Raw genomic sequence first — 24,954 nt, forward strand, 5'->3', positions numbered from 1 at the left:
CATGAGCATTTTTCAGCGTCACGTCAACATTTAGTTTAAAAAAGAGTAAAGTTAAAAAAAAAATGCAAGTCATATGGCCAAAACAATGACAAAACAAAAAAAAATATGTAAATTACTGGACAAAAATATAATTTTGCCCTCACAAAACGAATAATTTAACGACGCTCTCTAAAATTTTTAAAAATCCTAATAACAACTTTGTTTCAAAATAAAAAAATACACGAATTTTTTAATCCCCTGCCCTACCATCTACCATCAACACTGCTCTTGCTTACACCGCAACCGGCAGTTGTAAGCTGTAACTCACCGCATCAAATTCATACAAGATATTTAAATGAAATAGAATAACTAAATAGGCCGAACTTGTAGTTCTAATTTCAATTTCAAAAAATATATAATAAAATTCAGTCTTTAGATTCGATTTTTCCCACGAGTATCAGAAATTTGATGTAAGAAAACATGAAGAACAGTTATGTTGATTGAAGATAGGTTGGCCTTTTGTCCACCACAGTGACAGAATATGGAGGAAGCGTGTGTGGATGTGGTTGAGGCACGTGTCAAGTCCACTGGCCTTTTCTGAAATGCTTTGTTCTATCCACCTTAAATCCGATCTTTTTCTTCTGTATTGTTTTGTCGTTGACTTCTAGTCGCGGATTTAACAGAGCTTACTATTAAGTAATGTGTCTGGTTCAGTTTTCCGAAAGTATGCATTGCATTCATGCTGTGTATATCAGGTTCGACCGAGATTGGAAGAAGATTGAAGATTTCGTTGGTTCAAAGACGGTGATTCAGGTGTCTTTTCAAGTCCTTGGACCAAAATCTTGAAGGAATTATAATTTTCAGCATAATGTTGCATTTTATTTGAAGAATTCTACAGAATCAAAATAAGTCTGAGATCAAGGTTTAGTTTATACTTCCAAAGATGGGTCCTTGACATCCTTGATCTTGTATCTACTTAAATTAATCCGCCATCGTTTTTGCAATTTGCTGTCTGTAGTTTGAACAATAAGTAGCATTGGCTTTCTTCTTAGATTTTGCTGGAGTATATGTTGCTAATTATCGATGATGTTGTTGGCAGATTCGCAGTCATGCACAAAAGTACGTTTTGAAGGTTCAAAAAAATGGAACAGAGGCACAAGTACCTCCCCCACGACCCAAGCGTAAAGCCGCTCATCCATACCCACAGAAAGCACCCAAAAATGGTCTGCCTCCTTTGCATGAATTCGAACATGATTTTAAACATATAAATAATACCTTTCTGGTATCTTGAGTTTGCTACTTTCTTTCTTTACGGCAGTTCCAGTGCCAGTTCAAGCATCTGCAGCATATGGTTCGTCATCAGTGAATTCTCTTTCATCTGGTTGTCATGTATGGGATGATTCTTCCATGCGTGGAAACAATCCATCAAGTGGAGCCACACCAACTGAGAATGATTATAATCTACTTGGAGTTGAAGGCACTCTTCTTCGTTTTTCTTTTTTCTTTTTAATATTGTGTGTAAACTAAATAAACTAGTGTTTTATAATAAAATTTATATATACAAACAGCTGATATTGGATCAAATGTGCCTGAAAGGGTTAGCAACTGCAATATGAGCAGCATTGAAAGTTCACCGAGAGTTGTGTCAAGTTCTGACCTGCCAACACAGAGCATGCAAGGTTCCATGCTTCACGGTAACCTTCTTGAACATGTACCTTTTCCATTCCAATGATTCAGTCTACACAAGGAGGATGTGGATTAGATACAATCTGTAGTTTCACTTACGAATGATAGACCAGAAACAATGTTCTTATTATCATTTGTCTTGTTCAGTCTCTATATTTCCCTCTGTGTAGCTCAAATTTTCCTGGATCCCTTCCCCAAGTATTTAGATTTGAGAATGAATGACTAAGAACTGAAATAAATGATTTAGGTGAAATCTTTCGGCCATGTTTATGGTTGTTAGACTCGTACTCTTTTGCTGCATTTTTCATACATTTCTGAATCTGCTTGTATATACGTCTATATCAGTATTGCTTCTATAAGTTTAGGATTAATGACATTTAGTAGTATTGAAGCAATTTTAATACATACTTAAAGAGGTCGTGAATGGGCTATGCCGTTGCTTCAGGTGCTCTTTCTGCTGTAATCGAGGAAGTTTTGCGTTGGGTCACTCACCAATATATATTGCTCAGGTTCTACTCCAAATAGGCCAGTACTTGAAAGAATAAAATTCGATAATGTTAATTCATTCTCATCATTATGCTACATGAATAATTAGTTAGTTGAATTATTGTCCACGTGATAAGCTCCAGGGAACATTAGATGGAAATTCATAGATAAAGGTCCGAAGCTTGATCTTCAGGTACTAGACTACATATTGACTGGCTTTAAGAATTTCTAAGGGATTGAACATGTCTCGTAGGCACACTTTTCTTTTCACTGGCTTCGAGTTGCAGGCTAGATTGTTACTAAAATTAATGTGGATACAAAAATAAAATTGTTATTTAATGGGTAATGGCTTGTGTTTCCCTTTTTAGGTATACTAGATTTTTTTGAAGTATATAGCTTCATTGGCAGTATCTTTGATCCAGCTGGTAAAGATCATGTGCAGAAACTCAAGGAGATGGATCCTATTAATTTTGAAACAGCGAGTTCATCCAAGGCTTATTTGGTTTTTCTACTTGCCAATCAAATAATGTTCTTTGCCAATGGATGTGTTTACTACAGGGAATAAACTAAGCACGAGATAAAGAAGACATTTAAAACACTCTAAACTAGCTGACACTACTGTATAGTGTGAAATTTGCATCATGAGGAAGCTTATGATAATTCTTATCAAACTAATATGCTATCATTCTTCCAAATGCAGGTCTTGTTGTTGACTAGAAACCTTACCATTAACTTGTCCAGTCCTGGTTTTGAGCCAATTGTAAGTGTTTTTCTTAAATTAATTGTTTCAGCATTTATGTGAAGTGATTTCTTGCAGTCAATCTTAAAGCATGAAAAGTGTTCAGACAGGGATATGGGTTAAAATGTTTCTCGGATCTCATAAATGCCTCATCATAAAGGTTATGCGGGGATTGTCAATGTTAGAACAACACTTTGATGTTGGCATATCATTTTTTGTATGTTATGTGCTTAAACAGATAGAGTCTGAAGGTAGGTAAAATGGTTTATAGTGAGAGTCATGGCTGACATGACTTACATTGTGTTGCATTTTCAGAACCTTTTTCAAATGATGCCGTAAAAAAATATATGAGCCTTGTACGCTTAGAATGCTTCCATGATTTCTACTTTTTTCCTTTGGTCACCATGTATCTGATGGTTTAGCAGCCGGGTTGTCATGTTGGTTGGGGAATGTCAGGGGTATAGAAGAAGAGGTTCATAATCAATTTATTTGACATAGAACCATTTGAAATAGAACTTCACAGTTTTTTCTACATTTCGCACCTATTTCACACTGATGTTCTCATGTATAAGCTGTTTCCACATATTTCTGCAGAAAAGGGCTATATCATCTTATGATATCAGTTCCAAAGCAGTAGGCGTCATAGGCTCTGACTGAATCGCTATAAACCCTGTAAATGTAAAGCCCTTTCACTAGAAACTGAAAGGGTGGATGGAATCCAAGAAGGGAAGTTACTGGTGATCTGACAGCCATGGGACCTGATAGAATTGTACTCGAGGTGGAGCCAGTAGTCTGTATAAGGTGAAGTCTGTGATAAATTCAAAGAATGCTCATCTAATAACCCGAGCCAATTGTTGACATATCCATCATGTCAGCAACACAAGTGTTGGACAAGATGTCGATCTCTGTAATAATATGAGGCTCCAACTTGAAAATGATATGAGGCTCCAACTTGAAAATGATGCATGTTATGTCTTTGTTCCCTCGGTTTCAATTTTGTTTGACAGTGTGGTAGGTTGCTAGTCGGTGGTGTGACAAATCTGTTGACATGTTCTTGTATTTTCTTTCATCATGCACACCAAAGTGTTTGCAGTTTAGGTGACTCTGTGCCATGAACCTAGACACAACAAAGCTGGTTGCCCTCAAAGACTAGAAAATCAAGGCAAAAAACAGAGATCAAGGTCTTTAAAGAATGCATCTTCACAGTTATTTATTATAAAAATTTTAAATTTGTAATAATTTTACCAACAAGTAATATATAGTTTTTGTTGTTTCAGGAAAAAGGAGATGACTCAAATTTGCAACTATTTGAGGAGATCACTGTTTGAATTTTTTATCAGAACATTTCTTTTTTCTTTTCTAAGTTGGTTTGTTTTGTTACGTTTGGATAAAACCTATGCATGATTACAATGTAATCGTACTTCGGCAGTTACATATTTTGTATACTTCAAATTTTGTTTTCCAATTTTATTTTTCTCATAAAAATTTCTTGATGAAATAATTATTGAATGCAGTTCTATTAATTTTTTTAACAGCTGAAATCTTGTAATTTATTAAGAAGAAGATATGCCCGCAATTACAAGTTTAATCAACCACAAAGAAAAAGATTCATGCTCCCGAACAAAATGAGAGGAGGATGAAAAAGCAAAAGCAACAACCGAGTGAGCCACCCGGTTAGTCGATCTCTTAACATGAAAAGATGAGGGCTCTCGAGTGCCTCCATAAGTATGCTAATATTTGCACCAATAGAACCCACATAACTAAAATTATCTTGTGATCTTATGACTGCTTGCACAACAAGAAGAGAGTTCGAAGTGATTTTGAATGGCATGAAATTAATGTATATTTCTATACAATATCATACAATATCATGAGATGCCATCGTTTCAAAATTATTATTGGTAAAGTAGCAATATCAATGGATTACTAATATTTTTTTTTATTTAAAATATGTAAATAATGTATAACTTAATGAATATGATTAATATGTAAATTATTTTTATTATAAGTTGAACATTTGTAAAAAAAAAAAATTATAGATTTTATATTTTGCGTGCAAATTATTTTTGAAGACGCAAAAACAAGTTTATAAAACAATTTATAATTTGAACATGACTTCAATTCGTAGATAAAACAAAGGGTGCAAATTATAAAATTAAAAATCAAATTATAAATTTTTTTTTTATTAGATTAATAGAGGGTTGTGATGTGCTTTTCGTATCGGCCTAATAAAAACACACACACACACATTTATTTATAGTACTACTTTGGTACCATCGCTTTTGAACTATTAAAATAAGTCAAGTTGCATGACTCAAATTTACAAATTAATTTTCGAAGAAAATCAACCATCCACGTGTTTGTCATCTAAGCAGAAATAATCCCTGATTAAATAACAGTAATAAAATATATTGATTATCATGTTAAACATTTCAAAAATTGTAAAACGAAAAATCAAGCCGTAATTACATAAAACCGAATCAAATCCGCCGTTAACCACCCCTGCTTGACCTATATCTCTATGTAAAACTCCAAATATATATATATATATATATATATATATATATATATATAGGTGAGTGACACCTCATCGGTGCTCACCAAAGTGTGCACGGTAAGTGTGCAGGATATCAAAACTATATAATATATATATATATATAGTTATTGTGGACAGATGTCACAGAATCATATGCGAGTCCAAATTTTCCTCGAAATTTTCCAACGTTGTTGCTAAGATTCAGTCGTATATGGCTTGGATTCGCCGGTAAATTATATTTTCAATGAATTTTATAGTAGAAATTAACCATTTATTTGATGTGATGGGACGACGACATTAACGTAGGATAGTGCTGCCAACAGATGAGACATATATATACAAAGAATTCACTAATTTGCAATATTTAAACAGATGCCGTATTGTATTGTACTTTGTGAGAAATTTAATACAAAGGTTGAAAATTACAAGCCATTCAAAAAGGCTTCACCCATTTTTAGTTTTTGTTTATAATTATAAATAACCAATTTTTAATTAATCTAACGAGTAATTGATTTTATACGACTTTAATTCGGAGTATGTGTATATACATACACACTTGTCGTTTCTAAAAATCCAATTTAATATTTTTTTAAAAAAATAACACACGTTTATTTATTTATTGTTAAAACAGATATTGTTTGCTTGTTAAACATGATGAATATCTTGTCCATATTTTTGCTAGAACGATCAATTTTTATGTTACTTGTTCTACTTCTTATGACATCTATGTTTTTTATTTCTTGTGCTTTGTGTTATGAATGTTACCACGCTCCTTCCATTTAGTGAAAACTTTGATCTGATTTGGTTTGGTTTAAAAATACCTCTTGACTTTCAAACAAAACCTTATTAATGAATAAGTGTAATATTTTGCTTTTAATGTTATTTTCTAAATGTCCATCTAATATAAGTAGATATCACAACCCAATTTTTACATTTATTCCTAATTAATTCCAATCCCGCATTTCCAACCTAATACTTACAGTGTGTTTGGCAACCCGGATTTGGGAGTATTTCATGGGATTTGGATTTCAAAATCCTATTTTTACTGTTTGACAATATATTAAAAAAAAAGGATTTGGATTTGCTTAGGATTTCATGGGATTTCATGAGATTTCCACAAGTATATCCAAATCCCATCAAATTTGATGAGATTTGGTGGGATTTGGATTTTAAAAACATAAAATTATTTTTTTATCCAACACATCATTCTCCACCAAAAGTTTATAAGGGTAGTTTAGTAAAATTTTAAAATTCCAAATTCGAATATTTTTTTCTCCAAACAAGAAATGGATTTGTAAATACCTGTTTTTAAATTTTAAACCAAACACCAAATGGAATTTCAAATACTTGAATTTCCAAATCCAATTCCAAATCCAATTCCAAATCCCACCAAATCCTCTCAAATCTTGGTTGCCAAACACACTGTTAGTCTAGATTTTATGGAAAAATAATTGAAGTAGGTATCTTGTGAGATGGTCTCACGAATCTTTATCTGTGAGACGGGTCAACCATATCGATATTCACAATAAAAAGTAATACTTTTAGCATAAAAAATTATACTTTTTCATGGATGACCCAAATAAGATATCTGTCTCACAAAATACGACATGTGAGATTGTCTCACACAAAGTTTTGCCAAATAATTGTTGCATCGTTTATAATATATATATATATAAGTTTGTATATCAAAATTATTTATTAATTAAATAGACACGATTAATATACAACATATCAAAGCTATACAAATATGTACATTTTGTATAAATATTAAGACTTCCTATCATTTTACTCTAACCACGGTGAAAGTTATAGAACAACTTTGTGATGACGGTTTCCGAAAAAATATTCTTGATTTAAAAAAAAAAATTAATTATAATGATTTAAAAGAGGTATTATGTTCTCGAATTATAGTTACTCATTATTTTATAAAAATGATATTACGAAGAATATCACGAATATATTTAGAGAGGATATATTGGGAAAAAAAATACACGATTTAAAATATATGACAAAAAAGCACACAGAGACATAGTACACGCGCTCGACAACGCATCCTTTCTAAATAAATAAATAAATAAATAAATAATGGCTTTATTTTCTCGAAAACTCCTCTTTGATTTTTCTCTGCGGATTACAATGTAGAAACTGTGTAGAATCCTCAGCTGAGAAAAAAGCAATGCCTAATTTTCTGTTACATATACATACACCTATGTATACATACAGCATTCCTCATCTATATAAATTCCTTTCTTCACCACCACTCCGCTCTCATTTCTCTCTCTTATTCAGCTTCGTAGACTGCAATTTTAGCCGACACATGCATTTTCGTCTATCGTGAGTTCTTAACAAGTGTTTGGGGCGGATTTTTGTTCTGGAATTGGGTTTCGAGTAGTTTTCCCAGATGCTAAACCTCAATTTGACAATTGATCCGGTCGTTGATCGAGCTGAAACGTTGTCGGACAAACTATTGATTCTGTCCGGAGATCATCTGGAATACTCCGGTAGCTCGAATTCATCTGTAGTCAATGTGGAGACCTCCAGCGCCGCCGGTGATGACGACTTCACCTCAAACAACTTCTGCGGTTTTGATATATGGAGGACTAACGGTGAGGATGAGGAGACCGAGAATCGGACCGGCGGTTATGTGATGAAGGATTTTTTCCCGGAGAAAGCGGCGCCGCAGTGTCGGTTGTTGGATCTCTCCGAGAATTACCAGGAGCTGGCGGGGCAGAGGGTAATTACTCAGCAGCAGAGAGGGCAGGTGAAGAAAAGTCGAAGGGGGCCAAGGCCTCGCAGCTCTCAGTACTGTGGAGTCACGTTTTATCGTCGCACAGGCCGTTGGGAATCTCACATTTGGTAAGTGGCAATTGTTTGGGTTCCTGTTTTATTTAGTTATTTATTTTCAAGGACGCGTGTGAAACCTGCCGTGCTGTTATGGTGGGATATTCGATCCCGATCATTGTTATGCATCTAAAAATAAAAACCATAGTAACTAGTGATTAATTAAAATTGTTTATGTACCGTATTTTTCATCTGTCAATTTGTATAGATTGTGTAAATCTTCGTTCGAGTCATCAACTGTTTACGGAGTTCCGCTTTTTAATAATTTGTAGAATCTATGGTTTTTATTGCCATTATTCGTTGAATTTGAAGTTTAATTCTCCTGACTTTTTCGTACAATTTTATCAATTATTAAGATGGAATTTTCATAAATTGCTTCTGCAGGGACTGTGGTAAGCAAGTTTACTTGGGTAAGTAACTTATACAGTATGGACTTCATTTTGGATATGCTTTGACTTGGTTCAAAGGATTTTAACTTTTCTGGAATTCTTTTTGTCAATGAAACTTGAACTTCTCAGGGGGATTCGACACTGCACATGCTGCGGCTAGGTAAGAATATTTTAATTGTTGTGATTCGACATTAATTTTAGAGGTCGAAGTTCTTGTGATGTAAAAACATGGAAATATATGTTGATGCTAACTCTAGGGCATACGATCGTGCCGCATTGAAATTTCGTGGACTGGATGCTGACATAAATTTTAACATCAGCGACTATGAAGATCTTAAGGAGGTTCTTGTTACTGACTTATTTATGCTATTCTTGAATTTTCTTGTTCCTGGAGTGCTTCTGATTTTTCTTAACTGGTATGCTACACAGATGAAGGATCTGACCAAGGAAGAATTCGTGCATATTCTTCGTCGCCAGAGTACCGGGTTTTCAAGAGGGAGTTCAAAGTACCGGGGTGTTACACTGCACAAATGTGGAAGATGGGAAGCACGGATGGGTCAGTTACTTGGCAAGAAGTAAGATGCCAACTATCGGTATTTTCTCAACATTTGGGAAGTGATTGATAATTAGATGCAAGTACATTAACTTATTATCAATTCAGAATTTATTGGCATTAAACATTCTATGTTTCCCTGCAGGTACATTTATCTTGGATTGTTTGACAGTGAGATAGAAGCTGCAAGGTCTAAATGTTTTTCATTCCATCTCTTTTCTTACAATGGTTGTATGGCAAAGTTAATTGGAGCCCCTTGTCTTGATTGACTTTGTTGATGTTTATTAGAGCATATGACAAAGCTGCACTAAAATGCAATGGAAGGGAAGCAGTTACCAATTTCGACCCCAGCACATATGAAGATGAAATTAGCTTTGAGGCTGATGTTGGAGGTAAACATGATAATGCGATCGAGGATAATCCACGTTTAATCTCTCTCCTAAGTTGATTTGTCTTTTACTCGATTCACATTTTAAATTTTCTTTGACATTTCTAGCTGGCCAAAGTCATAGTCTAGATTTAAACTTGGGGATAGCTCCTCCACATGGCGCCAATTGCCTAACCCAGAGTATTATTGGCGTGGGGAACTCTCAGCTTCACTGTGACTCAGACAACACTCCTGAAAATGGACAAAGGGTACTATGAACTTTCAGATATGAAATTTGACTACTTTGTGCTCTATAATCTACAGAGATTTTTATATAGTTGTTTGGAATAATTTTTGTCTTCTCAAACACTTCAAATTGTTTGAAATTTTGCTTAGCTATCACTCCCATTTCATAGCAGATTCAGAACTTGTCTATAGCCCCTAGGGGATCTCATCTACCACGTGGATATGTAAGTGCATGTGAACCTCTTTTCCGGAGTGGAATGAGTTCCAGTTATGATCCCATTTATCAGGTAATCAATTTTCAGGTGAATATTGTTTAGCTTTTTTTTGTTTTTCATCAGTTGCTTCACTTCTTCTATCAACACTCATTGTGGTGATATCTTGAACAAGCACCTGGTCATGGTGTGTGTCAAGTCCTAAAATTATGTCTTTGGAAACCAATTTTTACCCCATGGTTGGCCACGTCAATTATATAGTTTGAAATCTAAATGTAAAAGCATACTGCCAGCGCTTTAGATTTAAGCAAATCCCAAAGTTCACCTTGTTAGGTTTATTTTGTCCGACAGATATCGAAAATAATTAAAATATCAGAATAGGATGTAAAACAGTAAATTTATGTTTTATCAGAATCAGGTGTTGTGCCTGATGTTACGACATCTCGGACAACATCTATATGCAGCGGAAAATTAATAACACAAATTCACTTTAAATAATTAAATGGACAAGATTAAATATGCACAAGTATAAATACTTGTGCGGTGCCTTATGACAAAAATTAATCACTAGAAAACTTAACCGTTCACAAAAACCTATCACTAGTGATTTTTACAAAAATCAATTTTCTCAACACTTTGAGAAAATAAAGCTTTCTAAAAACAACCAACAATATTAAAACATGAATAAGAAAGCAAAAACGAGATCCCTAAAAACACGAGCAGCTAAACACGATCTTCAGCCAACATCGTTACGGATGTTGTCTGTAGATGTTGGCAGCATTCAGGGCAACACGTAAACCAGCACTCTTCAAAACAGCAACGTCTCTTGAATAAAGTTTTCTCTGAAATTCTGAACGTGCAAAAGTGCATAAGTTATGCATTCATGAAAACCTCCAAGCGAAGAGTGAAAACCATATAAATCGAAAAAGCTCTCTCTTAAAAGTATGCGTGAATCCTCAATCCAAGAGCTCTCTCCAAAGTGCGTGTATGAATAATCGAGAAGGCTTATGCACAAGAAAGAGAGAAGAGAGAGTGAGAGAGAGCTTCAACAACGTCTTTTCTCTCTTATTTATAGATGTAGACTTTTATTCTTCAAGGAAACCTATTTCACAAGGAAAGTGAGAGTCTAATTAGAAATAAACTCTTTTCAAATATTGATATCATATCTCATTAAATCATTATCATAAATATAATATCTAGAAGATATTTATCACAAAGATAATATCTAGAAAAGTAAAACAACATGATATTATATCACAATAAAATCTTTACATAATTATCTAGAAAGGCAAAACCACAATTAAATATTATACTCAATTAAATCAACAAAGAAAAGATAATATTAAAGAAATAAATTTAATATGGAAATTATATTTCCCTTCACACCTAACACCATATATTCAATAGCTGAAAGTAGTCAGTCGTGGCACATGAACATAATAATAACCTTGTAGTATTCATGTAGTTTGAGATCGCATTTTTCTCTCTGCAGGGATTAGCGCTAGAGAAGAGTATGGAAGCTGATTCATCAACAAATTTGACCTGGAGAATCAGTCAAGGCCATCCAAATGAGGTTCCTCCAATAGCGCTCTTCTCTACTGCAGCATCATCAGGATTCGCTAACTCAACTTTACCTAATTCCTTTGCTGCTGTCCATCAATCTGCATTTGCCGCTAAATCTCTAAACTCTCGCCTCCCATCTGTTACATGCATCAATGACTCATCTCACCATTACTTCACCACTTGAAAATAGCAGCAGTTGATTTCGAAATGAATTCTTTCATATTACTGGAAGATAGCTAAACAATCTAAGATTTGTATTTCCAAGAGTTTTACTATGATTGCACAAGCAATGAGCATAATATTTGCGTTGGTGGTGCAAAGCAGTTTAAAATTTACCATATTTGTCTGATTAATGGATACTTTGGGTAATATACACGGTTGCTTCTTTGCTATGTAACTTATTTACCTATGCTCTTGTTCTATCTATAATATTTTATTAAGTCTGAGGCACTTAATATAATAACTTTGGTGTAATGGTCTGTTTTAATAATTATATATATTAATAAAATGTTAAAATTTTAATGCAAGTTATATGCAGTTCAGCAGATAGAGTCATTGTTTTTTGGGTTTAGGTTATAGGTTCAATTCTTATTGAGGTCATTTTTTTTATTCTTTTATTTTTCAATTTATTTTTATAATTTATATATCAAAATTACAGTGTAGTCCATCATTATTTCTTATAATTATATATTGATCTTCATTTAAATATAAATCAAATGAATTATAAAAAATATTTTACAAACACGCAACGCGTGTGTCGGTGCACTAGTATATATGAATCGTGAACATGTTTTATGCAGTCGATTCTTATATATATATATATATATATATATATATATATATATATATATATATATATATATATATATATATATGTGTGTGTGTGTGTGTGTGTGTGTATTCACAATCGGGTTGCATTAATTTAATATAACTACTATTCATACAAGTGAGATTTGAACTATAAGCCAAAAATTCTTGGCTTTATGCAGTAGATTCTAGCTATATATATATTTGAGGTTAAAGACTTGTACGATGTAGACGAAACTTTGATTCACATATTGAGTAAATGGTCACTATATGTTGCGCTAAGCGTGGGGACAGCATAGGACAATATTTTTTAACCTGAAGTAGTACTGTAGTTTTATCTGCAAAGGCTAAGAGCATCCTAGATAGTACTGCCTCCTATGTTTTGTCCTTGATCCTTATGGTACACAGCCTGGCCTCTACTCTAAAACTCGAACGTGATATCTAGTCATGTTATCATATTCAATATTTTTACTGCTTCAATTTGACCATGGTGTTGACTTATAAAACAGAAAATCCATTTATTTCCTATCTTCACATATATCATTAAGATTTCAGTCATACCAAGAAAATTAATCATATTAATAATCCAATTTGTTTTTGTTTTTTTTTTAAAAAAATATCCCTCCTAACCAAGCACTTCCAAATGTTTTCTATATGTAAGATTTGTCTGTTCCATAATGTATGATCATAACAAAAATGGGAGGATAATATATTTTGATATCCGTATGCCAAGCACTCGACTGAAAAAGTTTTGTTTATTTGAAGGTAATTCCCTGATTTTGTAGATTAGCGGCCAAATATTTTCCATAATACAACAATTATATCCCGTTTGTAAGTTGTACGGATCAAGACAATACTTCGAATGGCCACTTCTATCTATTAAGTAATTTAGGCCATAGCAAATGAATGACGAAGGAATGTGAACGGTAGATACCATGCTTAGATCTCATAAGAAACTCCGATGGCCCGTGAGGTTTTCACCGATCGTAATCTGAAATTGGCTCGAGTTTCAGTTCAAGTTATTCATTTCAAGGACATGTATCCAACAATGCCTATCAAGTATATTTTTTAAAATAAATGTTTTTTTTTATACTAATTAATTTTCTTAAATCATATCTTCCATAATATGAAGTTTAAGAATACTACGCTCAATCTAAAAGTGTGCAATAGATGCTTTCATATGACAACTGCATTGCATGTGTTGATGATATCATATATGTGACATCCTTGGACCTTAGCTTTGCGTGATTCTGAGGTTTGAGAGAATACCCTTTCTTTTTGCCATGTCAAAGAAAAGTACTCAAATATGATTAGTATCAGCAATAAAATATAGTTGTTTTATATTTAATTTCGTGTAGTTGGTTTAAAGTCCACCTGACATAAAAAGCTCACATTTAGACAAGATCTCGATTTCAAACTCGATTATAACAAACCTATCCTAACTAAAAAAAGCTTCTTTATCACTCCCTCTTTCATCATTTGCAATCTAAAGTGTAGGAAAGTATGGTTTGGTTCGATGAATAGTATACATTTGAGCCAGATGAGAGCTGATTGGTGTGGATTGCTCTCTTATTCTTAAAATTTCATCTATGTTTTTAATTTTTATATTTATGATATAATACTAACATTATCTTTTTAATTCTTTTTAGTATCAGTTTCCCCCTCAACTACCATTCTTATGATATAATTCAAACATCATGGAGAAAGTGTCCAAGACTGAACCGTCGAGTCATGGTTCAGCTTCCTTGTCTATCTAAAAAATTAAGATAGAACAATAATTTCTAATCGATCGATAGATTGAGTAATTGCACGAGAAATATTAAAGCCAATTTACTTTATTGACACCCTTGTCGGTATGTATGTATATATGGTTGTAAAATGTAAATGCAAGGGTCACAGCTCACATGACAGACAACTCATGGTGATGCTACTTCGAAAACAATATTAATGCGTGCAAGTGTTTCTTTTTGACTGGAGGATGTTGTCTACGGTGGCATCGTGTCTGATTGACATAAAAAAATATTGTCTATAGTATATAACCCCTTACTTATTACTTATCCAAATAGTTGATTGGACAATTCCTTGTATGCCTTTTATTGCTTTTGGTAAAATGGTTTTAGTCGACCCTACAAAGTGTCCTAAATCCATTGAAGAGTTGGCACTTGTCAAATTTTGACATGTTCATACAATGAAGAGTTGACACGTGTCAAAATTTGACAAGTATCAGCTTTTCAATGGGTTTGGAGTACAACTCATGTGGATAGGGTCGACCAAACTAGGGTGTCATGATCGTTCCTAAAAGAGCCTACGTCGGCATCCTCCATTGCCCAACAGTCACCAATGTTTTTATACCATTACTCAAGAAACTATGGTAACAAACAAGGTCACGGTTGCATTATGAAGAGTTTGTGTTTATTAAATATAAAAAGACTTAAAGTTGTATTTGGATCAATACATTTTCTAGAGGACGATATTTCTAATTCTTTAATTTCTTTAGATATACTAAATTTAAGTTGATTTACAGTAATTATGAAATACTTCGAATATACCCATGACGAGTATAATATAAAGTACATTATCTGAATTGAATCATTTTTTTCTAAATACAAATTTATGTTGTGTTTGGATTGATGAATTTGATTTGTGAATGAATTTGTAATTACATTGAATTTAAAATCCATCACAAACATATATTGAAAATATCTAAACTTAAGATGGAATTAATTTAAAATTAACTTGAATTTTTCTCTATACAAGCAAGCCAGTTTGAAATCATGGATTTGAATCCATCCACGTACAAGAGTTTGAATTTTTTTTCCATATTATTATGTAAGAAAGTGTCCGAGAAAGATAAATGTGAATCAATGAAATAATTTAATGTTTTAAAATTGAAAAGGAGAGTATCTGAAAAAATAATACTGAAGTATTTCATATTTTTCAAATGAGGTGAAAGTGAAACAGAACACGAAGCACCTAAATTTCCCATCTGCTACTATTGGAGGCCCAATTACAGTTTTTGTGCGATCTGGGCTCATGGATCCGTTACCTAGCCCTCAATAAATAGCCCATTGCATATCAGACAAGTCCAGCTAGGTGGGACAACATTCCCGTACTGTAGATTCTCTCGGTCACATTCTGTCGTAGCAAGAAATCCAATCAGCCACTGACACGTGCTACCTTGACCATATCAACAGTTGATCCTTATTATTATATTATTTATGGTGACAACGTCAACCGGCATAAATTTGGCTTGGTAGATATAATATGTAAGTTGAACGATGAATTATGATTATTTATTCATATATTATTGTTGAATGAGTGATCATGATTCATTAATTCAGCATATATGTCATTTATTAAGTGGATAAGAACGTTATTCATGTGAGTAGCATGAAAAAAACTTATAAATTTCACATGCAACGGTCTTATATGTAAGACGAGTTGAATATGTGCATGTCTGTTGTGAAAGAATACCGCACTCTAAATAAACGGTTTATTCCATCTTACATGTACGAGCACTACCCCATGATAGAATTAAGGGTCCAAATTTAACCACATATACATGTGGTTCACTAATTTTTTTAAAATCACATACGTGTGTGAATCTTGTCCATCCAAACCATGTGGGGCATTGCCCCCACATGTAGCATCGACCTTACCATAATCAACATATATTACCCAATATATTTTTGAGATAAATAGTATTATTTTTCTTTCAAATCAATATATATTAAACAATATTTTTTGAAATATAAATAACAAAAGATGATATTTTTGCACCGAAAAAATAATATTTTAGAAATAAAAGTTAATAGTTTTTACAAATAGGGTCGATCAAAAAATTCATCAAACAAAATTTACATGTGATACTGTTTTACATGTCAATTTTTATGTTATATTATCAGAGTTGATCTAATAAAAATCATATGAATATACATCATTACACGCTTAAAAATGTGACACTTATTAGAAAAATATTTCTTGAGATATATATATTAAGTATTTATTTCGTTATATAAATGATAACAAGCGAATCCATGGATCTTACGGACCCAATTGAATTATAATTAAACAAAGATTTGGCTAAATAGTCAAACATACAGAATGATGGCTGATAATTAATATTGCTCATGAAGATCAGATACCCCTTTTTATTACAAAAAGTCATTCATATCTCAGGGAAGAAAAAAAGTTTTCTGATTTTATTTTTTGAAAAAATTATGGAGTTAAAAAAAATATTAAATTATTTCTGGCATGGTTGAATTTCTGTTGTGATTGTCATGGAAACTCCATCCCAAGATTAAACTCGAGAAGAGCTCGACTCACCACAACTTGGTACTTAAATCAGTATTACTGAACTGGAGATAATTTTAAAATGATTATTTCTTATTCAAAGATAAATTTTTAAACGACTTTTCGATCCTAATCTTCTATACCGAATCACTAAAAGCTCGCCAATTCATTTTCCCATTACGCAATTCAAATTTCCCATAATCTTTTTCCCTGCATATGCACTACTTTTTTAGCAGGCCCCTTTTTTTCTCCTTTTTATTTATTTATATGGCTTCTTCTTCTTAGCAAGGTAGCACCTTTTTCATCATAATAGTGCAGAAACAAGGGATGGGGGGTGTTGAAATTTTCTTGGTTTTTCTCACTTCTTGTGTCCTTTTTCTCATGGATGCTGCCACAGCCCAGATGCCGGGTATCTATCTCCCTTTGTATTTGTATATTTTTGTGTCTTGTTCTAAGATTCAGTTTGTTGGCTATTTCCTAAGTTTGGCTCTTCAATGATTAATTTATGTTCGGAACTACTACTGCTTATATGATGGATTAGGTTCCTGATTCCTCGACCTTGGAATAAGATATCACTTTAAGTATGTATCATGATTGTTGGTGAAGGAAAAATTACTGGCTAAAGATATGTTCTTTAAGGTTTTTAGTTGGGCGTACGAGGAATGGGTATAAAAGGAAATAACAAATATATAAAATTACTTTCACATTCCATGATGTGTGGAACAAGAAAATTATTTGCGTTGATATTTGTTGGGAAAAACGGAGTTGGGATAAATACGGACGTAAAAAACTAGAGTTTATTTGAGAGCATTGAAATTGTAGAGGGGGAACTTTAGCATAAAACTATGTAATTGAAATTTGGCTGTCCTTTCAACTTTAGTTCATGTTGTAAACATGACTGCAAGGCATATGAAATTACGAGGGAATTGAGAAACCATTCGCAGCTCTTCTGATAAGAAGATTTGGCAGATCTTAGAGTAGGCAAATTTGTTATGAAGAAGAATTAATTTTTGCGGAATTGGCAACAATCTTCTTGCACTTATAACATGGATAACCGTGTGATGCAGGGTTCGTAAGTTTGGACTGTGGTGGTGATGCTAGTTTCACAGACGATCTAGGCCTTATATGGACTCCTGATAACCAGATGCCCAGAGGGGAAACCACTAAGATATCTGTATCAAATGAGAATAGAAAACAGTATACTACACTGAAATACTTTCCAGCAGATGATAACAAATATTGTTACACACTTGATGTGGTTCCCAGGAACAGGTACCTTATCAGGGCAACATTCTTATATGGTAACTTTGATAACAACAACGTGTATCCCAAGTTTGATATTTCTTTTGGGCCAACTCGTTGGGCTACCATAGTGATTTCTGATGCAAGCACGATAGAGGTAGAAGAGTTGATATTTCTAGCTACAGATCCCACTGTCGGAATTTGCTTGTCCAATGCTACAACAGGACAGCCGTTTATATCCACCCTTGAGCTCAGAAAGTTTAATGGTTCCATCTATCTCAACCAATATGAGAATCAGTTCTTTCTCAGCGTGTCAGCAAGAATAAACTTCGGTGCAGATAGTGCCGATCCAGTGAGGTATATTCCTGAAATATTGAACTCGTAGGATGTCCTAATTATAATCTTGTGATCTGAGTGCTATTGATTTTGAGCTATATTCTTTCTCCACAGGTATCCAGACGATCCATTTGATAGATTTTGGGAGTCTGATTCGGTGAAGAAAGCCAACTACCTCGTTGATGTCGCTCCCGGGACCGAAAAAATATCTACTCGAATGCCCATTGATGTTAGCAATGATGAAAGACCGCCTCAGAAAGTGATGCAGACAGCTGTAGTTGGCAGGAATGGATCATTAACATACCGTTTAAATCTTAATGGTTTTCCTGGTTTTGGTTGGGCGTTCTCGTACTTTGCTGAGATTGAAAATTTTACTTCAATTGATAGCAGAAAATTTAAGTTTGTGCTCCCTGGCGACTCTGAACTTAGCAAGGCCGTTGTAAATATCCAAGAGAATGCACAGGGAAAATATCGTCTGTATGAGCCTGGATACTTCAACATCTCTCTCCCATTTGTGTTATCTTTCGGATTTGTGAAAACTTCTGATTCTACTATGGGCCCTCTCATAAATGCAATGGAAATAAACAAGTATTTGAAAAAGAGTGACGGTTCTGCAGATGGTAAGCTTAAGTAAATATCTTTGACATGAGAAGAATGCATTCTTACTGTTGCAAAACCTCAAGTATAAGTTACAGTTGCTGGTGTTAAATTACTTGCATTGTGATTGAATCAGAATTAATATCTATAACCCATCATTTCTCTTATTTACATAAAAAACTTGTAGAAATTGAATGTTTAGAAAGAGTTTTACATCATTCTCTATTTCCCCTTGAAGGTTCCAATTTTTTCTGATGCATTGTTACGTGAGTTGCAGGGGCAATTGTGGCTGGTGTAATCACAGCTTATGCATCAGCTGAATGGGCCAAAGAGGGTGGCGATCCTTGCCTCCCGGTTGCCTGGTCTTGGGTCCAGTGTAGTTCAGATCCCCAACCAAAAATAATATCAATGTAAAACTATTCTTGTTTCGTCCTTTTAAATCATAAAATATATAAGGATACTACATTAGAACTCGGGTTCAACATACACATATGCAATAAAACTCTATCTTTGAGTTACAATCCTGCTTACATTTGATTTAGTTCTTGATTTTTATATGGCATTGTTTGTAATGGGCAGTAAATTGTCGGGAAAGAACTTGACAGGAGAAATTCCATCAGAGTTCACAAACTTGGATGGCCTTGTTGAGTTGTAAGTCGCGGGGTCAACCTCTCATTTCCTTTCTTTCTTTATTTTCTTTTTCCTTGGAAAAATATTCGTATGTGTTTTTTGTTAACATAAACATTTATTTTGTTGCAGATGGCTTGATAATAACTCACTGAGTGGTTCTATTCCTGATTTTTCCCGATGCCGGAACTTGAAAACAATGTAAAGTTCACGCATGTCTTGTTGTTTTTGTATATTTCTAAATTAATTTAAATATTTAGATAAGTTGCAATTTCGAATCACCAGACATCTTGAAGATAATCTGCTGACTGGTGAACTGCCTTCTTTGCTTGCGAGTCTACCAAATTTAAGAGAACTGTAAGTTTGAAAAGCAAAATATTTGTCTTTGTAATGAATTTTTTAAATATCTCCACTAAGTTCTGTTGAACTTCATTTTTCACAGGACTGTCTAGTGATGTCTCTTTTAATTGTTAATGATGCAGGTATGTTCAGAACAATATGTTGTCAGGAAGAGTGCCATCCGGTCTTCTTAACAAAGATCTCGTTTTTAAGTGCGTTTATTTACTTTTCTTTAATGATGCGAAAATCGAAGTTTACTTGTTAAGAAAGTGTGGTGCTGATAGTTGCAGGCCTCAAGATGAGGGGATTTGATGGAGCCATTAAAAAATTAATCTTTGCCTAATTTGTACTACACATATTTCAGTTACACGGGAAATGTACATCTTCACGAGGGAAGTAAAGGGAGCCATAAAACAAATATCATCATAGGCTCATCTGTAGGAGTTGCTACTGTTTTGCTCGTCACCACTATTACTTGCTGTGTCCTGATTACCAAAAGAAACAAGAAGTCTCTGAAGCAAGGTCAGATCAGATGCGAATATTTTTTCTCCCTGCCATTATGGTTTAGAAACAATTAGAAATTGATTAGTATGTTCCAGAACTATATTTGATATCATTAAAAAGCGATTCAATTTAATCAATAATTAAAAGTTTATACTTTTCATCATAGATCAAGTTCGACATGATTTGGCCACTCAGAAGTTTTCCTCTTCGGGGGGAGACGGTGCAGCAGAAGCTGCGCATTACTTCACTTTATCTGAGATTGCAGATGCCACAAAGAACTTTGAGAGACAAGTTGGATTTGGAGGCTTTGGAGTGGTCTATTATGGGAAACTGAAGGATGGAAAGAAATTGCAGTTAAAGTCTTGACAAACGATTCTTTCCAGGGAAAACGAGAATTCTCAAATGAGGTTTATTTTACAATTCAAACTTTTTTTGATCTTCTGTGCAATAGTTTGTTTTGGATAGTTTATTTCAAATATTACCCTGTTTTTATTAGCATATCTATTCGAGGAAAATCCTTCTTGTCATCGATTATAGTCAGGATCAACTATAATTTAGTCTTGTAAGTGGTATAGATTTTATATTTTAAACCTGAACTGGCATTATCACTTCCACTTCAATGTGGATGTTTTCAACAGTTGAGCACAAAAGAAATCTCTCTCCATCACGAGGAAGTGAAATTTGTGCCTGAAAAGTTATTTTGACCAGTAAATTAGGACAATGTAAAACTCAGAGCTTCTCTATGGACCTGTATTTCAGAGCACTAGTTAATAGTTGATTTTCTTTGAACGTTGCAACTTAACAATCATGAATTTTTTGAACAATCCTATTGTGGTTTGAACCAGTCAAGACAGTTAACTACTGATCTGTGTCACTCAACATTTAGTTACCATGGCTTCTTGTTGACGCCAAATTGTTCAATTAAACCAGGTGGCTCTTCTTTCAAGGATACACCATAGGAATCTATTACAGTTTCTCGGATACTGCCAAGAAGATGGGAAAAACATACTCGTGTACGAGTTCATGCACAATGGGACTCTTAAGGAACATTTATATGGTACGTATTAATTTTTTAAATGAAAAAATTGCAGACGATGTGATAACTTTATTATTATTTTCCTAGGGCCTTTAATGCACGAAAATGGTTTTAGTTGGATTAAGCGCCTTGAGATTGCTGAAGACACCGGAAAAGGTTGGTTTACTAGACTGGTTTAGTTTTGCAACGAAATAAAAAGGAAAAATAGTCGAGAATAAGTAATATAAATGCAAGGCACTTTCTAATTTTCGTTTCAGGAATTGAGTACCTGCATACTGGTTGTGTTCCGACAATCATCCATCGGGATTTGAAAACAAGCAATATTCTTCTTGATAAGAGCATGAAGGCAAAGGTGTCAGATTTTGGTCTTTCAAAACTAGCAGTAGATGGAGCTTCCCATGTCTCGAGCATGGTTCGAGGAACTGTTGGTTATCTTGATCCCGAGTAAGCGTTCTCCCCCTCATTCGTTCCAAGTTTCTAGCACACAAATGTGTGTAGCAGATGCTATCTATTGAATATTGACTAGCTACCAATAATCGCAAGACATTCTTGCGACTCGAATAGTAGACATTCTCGTGACTCAAAAGTTACGGCAAGAAATAAACAGTTAATATCATGTAATGCAGATATTATATCTCCCAGCAGCTAACAGACAAAAGCGACGTCTATAGTTTTGGAGTAATACTCTTGGAGTTGATATCAGGTCAAGAAGCGATTTCAAATAACTTTGGACCTAACTGCAGAAATATCGTACAATGGGTAATATTTCCAGTACAGAAAGATAATTTTAGAATCTCGATGTATAAAGAAAATAACATCACATGGCATTGGTACATCTTGGTTGTACACTTGTAGGCGAAGCTGCATATAGAGAGTGGTGACATACAAGGGATAATCGACCCTTCATTGCACGAATATGACATCCAGTCAATGTGGAAGATAGCTGAAAAGGCGCTGATGTGTGTTCAACCTCATGGGAGCATGAGGCCATCAATCTCAGAAGTTGTTAAAGAGATTCAAGATGCAATATCTATAGAAGCTTCAAGAGAAGGTAGTTCGGGTGAAGTATCGAGGCTTTCAGTTCATTCTTCGGCTAACAGGGCAGGTTCGGCTGATTTTGGAATCGGTGAACACCACCTGTCTATTGACGACTCTGTCACACAGCCAACTCCCCGATAGAACAAGTGGGGCCAAAGTAGTTATAGTCTACTTCCCATTTCTTGATTGATGAAAACATTTAGTCAGACAGATTTTTGGATTGTTGTCTCGCTAACCGAAGGAAATTTTTTTATGTATAGCAACTGTAAATTCTTTTCTTGGATGACTGTATATTGTTGATTTTTTTTAATCGAGTTTGGATTACCTCTATCAATATCGTCGTTTCATACCTCTAGTGGAAATCTGGCTTGCGCTCCTGCGGGGATCTTATCTACAATCTATTTTGTAACAAATTAGTTTCAAAACTATTTCTTAACAACTTTAGATAATAATATGCCAGATAACAGGATAAAACAAGGAAGGAAGAGAATTCACTATTATAGAAAAACTTTGAAGAAAGAATAAAAAGCCTGGAATAAAATTGAAAAATACATTTAAAAAAAAGAAAAAAAAAGTATCCGGGAGAGGTGTGAACATCAATTAAATTTAACTAACGAGTTTTGTGAAGTTTTTAGTGGGTGAAACTGTCGTACAGAAATCGATGGGAAAATAATAAAACATAACAAGAATTCACTTAACACTCGGATGAATCATCAAAAACTAGAGTTCACTCAGTAGCCAGGCCGAATGGCTAAGACCTTGGCTTTTCTTTCTTCTCCTTGAAGAGGGCCAAGAGAGAGACACCAGACACCTTTACCACCTTAAATCTAACACCAGGAATATCTCCCACGGCATGGCCTTTCCGCCCAAATCCAGCGATCAATACTTCATCCTGTGCAATCAAATTTGTGATTTCTTCATCATTAAAGAATGTATCGTAACAGCAACAAGTAATAACGGGAATTGGGAACTCACATTTTCCTCGATATAGTTTAAGCAACCATCATTGGGAACAAAAGCTGCAATCTTCTTGCCATTCTTAATGAGTTGAACTCTAGCACACTTACGGATGGCAGAGTTTGGCTGTTTGGCTTCAATACCTCTGCATGCGGAAATAAAATAATTTAATTTGCCAAATTACCATGATCGAGAGAATGAAAACACAGCAGAAGAGGCAGACTCTCACATCTTCTCTAGAACTATGCCTTTGGCATGAGAAGACCCGGCAAAAGGTTTCTTCCATTCATTACCGAGGTGAGATTTCTTGTAGGCCTTGTCAGCCCATCTTTGCCTTCGACGGTGGGACTTGAGTTTGCGACCAGCTCCCATACCACGTGTCTTCCTGTGAAATTATAAATAAGAATCTGAATCCACTGAATAGATGTAGAACATTAGAATTAATGCTCAAGGCCAGCTTCATGAAGAGTAAAATGTATATGCTAGTCATGCCAAATATTTGATATCACACAAATGACCTTTATTGATGGGATTAACAAGATAATAACATATCATTTAATTGAAAACACAGCGGCCTCCAGCATTACCAGCATCATGCAATTGCATAAATATCTGGGTAAAAACGCAATATAATGTCAGGTATTATTTCTACAATGTTGTTTCCTCAAATATAGTTCCCATTCAACAGTCTCAGCCTACTTCAAGAATACTAACCACTGCGAAAGGAACTATCATTAATCAAGTATCTAACAATTCTACAAGTAGGTGTTTCGTTCTCTGCTACAAATTTTTCTTGATTGGACTTCTCAACATTTACATAGAAGCTTATGAAATGTATAACAAAAATTTAAGGTATCGCCACATCCACCTGAGTAGTTAACCAACCTTGAGGTCATACCAAATTCTTAAAATTAGAGACTTCATAAATATTTTATTCACATAATAACATATCCGGTTTCTATCGAAATACCGGCCACCCTTCTACAGGAGCACCCACATTCACAATTACCAACTCAACAACAGTCAGCCAAATAAAGACCTAAAATTCATTTTCGTTAATTGGAAATGTACTAGCAGCCAATCAAAACACAATCCCGGTCTTCCATCATATCAAAAGTACCAACCACATCGAGTACCGCACATAACTCATGATACAAAACCAATCAAAGACATTTGAAACAAGAACATGCAATCAGTAAAACAAATAAAAAAAACATATCGTAAAACGTTTTCGCGACCACACAACAAAACACGCTTAGATACAGATATGGTGAAATCAGTAACATACCCCATGATTGCAGAGTAGAAAGAACAACGAGCAGGCTTGCGTTTTGCTGCTTGAACTGTGTAAACGGTGCGGCGGATTTGAGCTCTTAAAACCCTAACGATCGAATATGACGAAAATAGTTAGCTTCTTATTTATATGGCTAGCATTTTGGGCCTTCATGAACAATATTTTAGAATGGGGCCCATTATGTGGGTGACTAGTTGCACTTTTGGTCATTAGGCCCATGTAACCGGCCCAAATAAGGTTAATTATTAAATCGATCTTTTCTATATTGGGTTTCTAAATGAAGTCCG

The 24,954-nt window shown here is 34.3% G+C and overlaps 4 protein-coding genes across 13 annotated transcripts; 3 read left to right on the top strand and 1 right to left on the bottom strand.

Annotated features, from left to right (window-relative positions):
* The first annotated feature begins 425 nt into the window (after positions 1 to 425).
* LOC140825582 (protein REVEILLE 8-like) lies at positions 426 to 4,332 on the top strand. Of its 9 annotated transcripts, none has more exons than XR_012116704.1 (9): positions 437 to 792; positions 1,079 to 1,202; positions 1,298 to 1,456; positions 1,548 to 1,673; positions 2,520 to 2,629; positions 2,852 to 2,911; positions 3,485 to 3,691; positions 3,975 to 4,071; positions 4,168 to 4,332. XR_012116704.1 is itself a non-coding variant. In XM_073187449.1 (7 exons), the coding sequence occupies exons 1-7, from the start codon at positions 679 to 681 to the stop codon at positions 3,545 to 3,547; spliced, it is 741 nt and encodes a 246-aa protein (XP_073043550.1). In that variant the 5' UTR covers positions 426 to 678; the 3' UTR covers positions 3,548 to 3,830. The 9 variants fall into 9 exon arrangements, 2 of the variants coding, with proteins under 2 accessions (XP_073043550.1, XP_073043549.1); XR_012116706.1 differs by having other exon boundaries at positions 3,984 to 4,071; XR_012116707.1 differs by having other exon boundaries at positions 3,989 to 4,071.
* Positions 4,333 to 7,533: 3,201 nt separating this feature from the next.
* LOC140825583 (APETALA2-like protein 3) lies at positions 7,534 to 12,008 on the top strand. Of its 2 annotated transcripts, none has more exons than XM_073187450.1 (10): positions 7,534 to 8,282; positions 8,652 to 8,677; positions 8,786 to 8,816; positions 8,914 to 8,998; positions 9,086 to 9,231; positions 9,355 to 9,399; positions 9,498 to 9,601; positions 9,706 to 9,845; positions 9,993 to 10,109; positions 11,527 to 12,008. In XM_073187450.1, the coding sequence occupies exons 1-10, from the start codon at positions 7,828 to 7,830 to the stop codon at positions 11,779 to 11,781; spliced, it is 1,404 nt and encodes a 467-aa protein (XP_073043551.1). In that variant the 5' UTR covers positions 7,534 to 7,827; the 3' UTR covers positions 11,782 to 12,008. The 2 variants fall into 2 exon arrangements, with proteins under 2 accessions (XP_073043551.1, XP_073043554.1); XM_073187453.1 differs by having other exon boundaries at positions 9,996 to 10,109.
* Positions 12,009 to 16,708: 4,700 nt separating this feature from the next.
* Positions 16,709 to 22,725, top strand: LOC140825584 (probable LRR receptor-like serine/threonine-protein kinase At1g67720). Its single transcript, XM_073187454.1, is given in 16 exon segments — positions 16,709 to 17,106; positions 17,765 to 18,296; positions 18,390 to 18,895; positions 19,150 to 19,282; positions 19,452 to 19,523; positions 19,632 to 19,700; positions 19,785 to 19,856; positions 19,982 to 20,050; positions 20,203 to 20,360; positions 20,509 to 20,682; positions 20,685 to 20,749; positions 21,273 to 21,399; positions 21,466 to 21,534; positions 21,636 to 21,822; positions 22,005 to 22,137; positions 22,234 to 22,725. Coding segments are annotated over 16 exon segments (2,772 nt in total). The 5' UTR covers positions 16,709 to 17,024; the 3' UTR covers positions 22,558 to 22,725.
* A 277-nt stretch (positions 22,726 to 23,002) lies between these two features.
* On the bottom strand, positions 23,003 to 24,770 carry LOC140825585 (small ribosomal subunit protein uS12). The gene is made up of 4 exons (XM_073187455.1): positions 24,662 to 24,770; positions 23,603 to 23,758; positions 23,392 to 23,518; positions 23,003 to 23,308 (listed from the first exon to the last, which is right to left on the bottom strand). Exons 1-4 carry the CDS (start codon positions 24,664 to 24,666, stop codon positions 23,168 to 23,170), a joined length of 429 nt encoding a protein of 142 aa, XP_073043556.1. The 5' UTR covers positions 24,667 to 24,770; the 3' UTR covers positions 23,003 to 23,167.
* Positions 24,771 to 24,954: the final 184 nt, after the last annotated feature.

This window comes from Primulina eburnea, chromosome 3, assembly GCF_022965805.1.
Source record: "Primulina eburnea isolate SZY01 chromosome 3, ASM2296580v1, whole genome shotgun sequence".
Taxonomy (NCBI): domain Eukaryota; kingdom Viridiplantae; phylum Streptophyta; class Magnoliopsida; order Lamiales; family Gesneriaceae; genus Primulina; species Primulina eburnea.